The 4,733-nt window shown below is 37.3% G+C and overlaps 1 protein-coding gene across 1 annotated transcript; it reads right to left on the bottom strand.

Annotated features, from left to right (window-relative positions):
- Window positions 1–1,231: 1,231 nt before the first annotated feature.
- LOC141478603 (arg8-vasotocin receptor-like) lies at window positions 1,232–3,437 on the bottom strand. Its single transcript, XM_074167634.1, has 2 exons — window positions 2,522–3,437; window positions 1,232–1,431 (listed from the first exon to the last, which is right to left on the bottom strand). Exons 1-2 carry the CDS (start codon window positions 3,435–3,437, stop codon window positions 1,232–1,234), a joined length of 1,116 nt encoding a protein of 371 aa, XP_074023735.1.
- Window positions 3,438–4,733: the final 1,296 nt, after the last annotated feature.

The raw sequence follows: 4,733 nt of genomic DNA, 5'->3' as shown, positions 1-4,733 counted from the left end.
CAATTCAATCAGTATTTAGTTTAAATCAATATTTCTTTGAGTACAACTTAAAGACTACTAAAAAAATCCCACTTTTATAGTTTTTCCATTGAAATTTGAGACTGCTAGCACTAATAAAAATGAAACGTGAATAGCCCTGCTGAAACGTAGTATAATGTAGGCAGATGATACACAAATATCACCAAGAATCTCTGTGAATGCAGCTCTATTCTCACCTGAAAGTGTCTTGCTGATATTCCATCCATACTCTGATTAGATTGCAGACACTGAAAGGGGAATAGCTACCTGGATAAACCACCCACAAACTAGCAAGCAAATGGCATTTTGAGATAAAAATATGCAGATTTATTTTTACCACAAAGGGGAAATAATTGAATTGGAACCTGAAGGGGTTCTAAGCACACTCTGTCAATAAATTGCATGCCAGAAAAAATAGATCTGAATACCAAATGAAAGCATACATTCCTGGTGCCTATTTTTATTTAATGTGCGTGTACACCTGGGGAGTTTCAGTTAACTGCTTGCACATCAGGGAATGCATGGAAGATCAACTCCTGTGGTGTGAAGCCACAAGCCTGGACTGCTACTATGCTGCTGACCTTCTGCAAGCCACAAGGGCATTTGAAACTGCAGTAGGTATTCAGTGTCCCAAGGGCACTGAATTATTTTTTGAAAAATGATATTAAGCTGCTAGGCATTTTATAAAAGTATATAAGGAGTTAACTTAAAACAGGTATTAATAATAGCTGGCAATGGATTTTTCTGACTTCCTGCTGCTTTTTCAAGATTCGTCAAACTGTCCCCCAATCACACCAGAATGATGAACAATTCATGGTTCAATTTGAACACATATCCAAGTCTAATTACATCAGATTCCTTTTAAATTGTGTTTCAATTTATTGGATTAGTTAGTTGTAAAATTTTATTACTTAGAAATCTGTGCACAGAAAAGAAAGTACTTTAGGACGCAAAATGTCTAAGATACTTTTATGTATCTTTGTCAGTCTTTACAAGAATTCATTCTGCTACCACAGTGGTGATGGAAGTACTGAGCCAGGCTTGCACAACACAGAAACTTCTTGTATATGCTACAGAACTGCAGAGAAATACATTTATACAACAAAAGACATTTTTCCAGCTTCCTTACCCACAAAGCAAGGGACAGTGGTAAAATACCCATATGCCTTGCGAACATAGCAAGTGTAACAAAACAACAAAAAGCATTCAACATCTATGTAGAAGTACTGTTTTCCTCAGGGTCTCTGTCTACGAGATGAATGCTCCCCGTGATCACCGATTCCTCTTGAGCTGAGGTGTTCTCCAGCTGCTTATTTGTGCAATACGGAATGTGGCCACAAAAATACATGTAAATCCACGGGTTGGTGCAACTATTTAAATTGCCAAGGAGCATGATAATGGTGAATGCCGAACCTAGAATGAAACAGTTAAAGGAATAACAGAGTAAATAAAGCGCTCATACAAATAAGGAACATTTGCACAGTCTGCTGCTTTCTGGTGTACCTGCTCATATATTAAAGTTAATCTAGTAGTAGGAAATTCCCATTTATTCTATGCACTCTGTAATTGTTGAAGGTATGAAGCACACTGTATTGCATGCATTTCAGAGTTGAATAGTTCTATATAGCTCTTTTTTTATGTAGCTGCATTAAATTTAAAAGCAATTGCTAACCTGATAGACAGATATAGATAAATACATATATAGATGTTGATATAAATATATGTACAGTAAGACTGAAATTTTCACTGACAGAAAGAAATCTTAAAACAAAGATCAGAAGCTTTTTTTTCATCAGAGCTATTACCTTTTCATTCTCCCTTGGTTTATATCTTTGAGTTTAGAATAGGTAAACTTTAAATAAAGTCACATACAGAGGCTGTCTTTCACAAAGAGGCAACAGTATAAGTTTGACAAGATTAATCTTGTTTACAATGTGGTATTCTTTGATATCTTTCTCGGGCTTGATTTTTTTGCTTTATAACAGCTGTTTCACAACTTTTATTTGTTTCATAGTGTACTACAGAGACTTCATCGATAAGATTTCAGTATTAATAAAATAAAATGAGATGTCTTATAACATCACTGTGCTATCCAGTAAATAAGAAATCTTTACTTTTTTACTTTGAATAGTTAATTATGCCTTTTTACCTCAAGAACCTAAAATACTGCTCCTACAATATCTAAAACCTCTAAAAGTCTGAACCCTTGCTGGAGTAGATGATATACTTTTCCCTGTGCTATTTATTAATCTTTAAATCATTAATCACTCAAAACATACACACACACACAAAATACACACTTATATGATGTTTTGATCACAGAACACATGAAGTTTTTTGTACCTAATTAAATACAGCAGATAAAATCAATCCACGATTTTCTTTTAATAATACTCAAATGGTCACATCTAACTTTTACACAAAAGTAAAGTGCAAATATAAAGCCATACAGCAATGTGCTAGCCTGCTATGAAGTTATGAATGAGGATGGAGAGTATCTTACCTTCAGTCACGACACTGGGGAACCACACAGACCACAGCTGTGCAATGAAGAAAGGTGACCAACAGAGAACATACGCAACAACTGTCACCACTGTCATTTTTACAGTCTTGATCATAGCCTTTGAAATACAGTTCACACTGCTCGCTCGGGATGGCAGGACTTGCTTCTGATTTGTTGCTTCGTATTCATTCTGTTTTTTCACATATATATTTCTTTTGATTATTTTGCAAATCTTAACCTGGCACGTGATAAGGATGGCTGAGGGAATGAAGAATATAACTACAAAAATCCAAGTCACATATGCCCTTGGGCCCCATGGCTGAATAAATTCAGCCCAACATTCAAAGATACCTGGAGATATTTCAGTCTTAGAAAAGATAAATACCTGTGGCAGGCTAAGAATCAGTGATATAGACCAGCTGGTGCAAATGGGGATGTTCCAGAGAGCTCTCTTCTTTTGGAAAGTGACCATAGGGTAACAAACTGCTTGATATCTGTCCACTGTCATGACCACTATCATATACGTAGAGGCAAACATGCCCAGCAATTGTAGATACTTGATAATTCTGCACAAGAAATCTGGCCCTATGAAAACATCTGTAATATCCCATATGAGTTGAGGCAGCACTTGAAAAAAGGCTACCACTAAGTCAGCAATGCTGAGGTGAAGCATGAATACATACATCCTAGAGAGCTTCTTTCTTCTTCGCCACAGCACCAGTATGAGAATAAAATTGCCCACAGACGCCGTCAGAAATATGACCCCCAGCACAGTAATCTCTACTTGAGCTAATTGCTCATCCCTTTCTGGTCTTCCAACAGGATCTGACTGATTTGTCAAACCCAGGAATCTGTGAGGAGAAGGACTCTCGGTCTGATGTGTGTTATCCTGCATAGGAAATGAAAAATTCTTCATAGTGCACAGAAGCTACTCACAGTAGCTGCTACTTGCAACTCAGGTTGACAGCTGTGAAGTACTGGCTAGCAAACAAACCAGCCCGGGGTTCAGGTTTCAGTCTATCTTCAAGCAAATCTCCTCCTGCTTGTGTGAACTAAAGCAGTGGGACCTGGATCTCGATAAAATTCTGTCTGTTGCTGGCGTGCAAAAAGGCTTTATATAGGCTCCCAGCAGAGCCTTATGTAACTGCAGAGCCCTCGGGTAGGCTGCAGGGACCGCAGCCAATGGCAGACCGAGCCACACAATTGGGGGAAATATATAAATAAAAGGCAAACTTCAGAGGCTCAACGTAATTCAATTACTCACTTCAGTCAAAGCCCGAACTTGTAAATAGCTGTGGCCAAAATCATGCTTAAATGATCTTACTCAGGAGAGTTCTTGCAAATATTTTTTTTACACAAACCAGAAGTGCATGCTTTGGCTGAAGCCGGAGGAATGTTTACACGTAGACGGAAAGTTGGGCCCCTGAGCCCAGGCGCATCGTAACTGCAATTCTCTAGGCTCCTGGGACATGACCACATCCTAAATGCAGCATAGACAAAGAAATGCATTTTTTCCACAGCTTTTTATTTTCCCTTCTCTTTTTTGGAGTCACCTGATTCTGGAAAAAAAAAAAAAAGAAAAGAAAAAAAAAGAAAAATATTTTAACTGCCCTAAAAATAATCTTTTTATTGCAAGACGGGGTCAAGACTTAGAGGTTTTTTCTCAGCAAAATGAAAAATAACACATGTGAAATAAATTACTTCTAATGGGACTGTGAGTCTACTGAGAATTTAATAGAAAAATAAGAGAAAATTCAGTGGAAAATCCAGCTGAGGAAAAGGTCTCTACAATGAAACAATTTCCAAAGGTCGCTATTCTACTATAGTGGTAAAGGCTGGGAGGTCATTTTTCAGTACCTAATCCTTTTTATTTTTATTAAGCTGTATCATGACCACAAGAACTTCATTGTTCTTCAGTCTTCCAGTTTGACTTTGCGTATTGTTACTGGCAGATAAGAAGACCAATTTTGATTTAATCTTATTTTTTCTCCCTCAGTCTGACCTCTTAATCACAAAAGATGGATTGAATAAAATGAGTTAATTGAATATGAAAGATAACGCATATTTGTATGCAATCTTGTCTGAAGCTAGAGCACTCATATCCTTTTGGTTACAGTTGGGAGACTGGTAATTTGAAGTCTTTCTGAAGAGGAAACCGATAAGGTTAAAAGTATGTCTGTGCCGCATGTATAGTGCATAGTACTGCACCTAC

This window comes from Numenius arquata, chromosome 2 (genome assembly GCF_964106895.1).
Source record: "Numenius arquata chromosome 2, bNumArq3.hap1.1, whole genome shotgun sequence".
Taxonomy (NCBI): Eukaryota; Metazoa; Chordata; class Aves; order Charadriiformes; family Scolopacidae; genus Numenius; species Numenius arquata.
This window is presented reverse-complemented; position numbering and strand designations above follow the sequence as displayed.

What these genes read in the sequence shown, in the direction of transcription:
- LOC141478603 (XM_074167634.1), bottom strand. Translation starts at nt 3,437, where the DNA reads ATGAAGAATTTTTCATTTCCTATGCAGGATAACACACATCAGACCGAG. An exon ending in CCCCAGTGTCGTGACTGAAG is followed by an intron (nt 1,432 to 2,521) that starts GTAAGATACTCT and finishes GTTTCATTCTAG; the next exon opens with GTTCGGCATTCACCATTATC.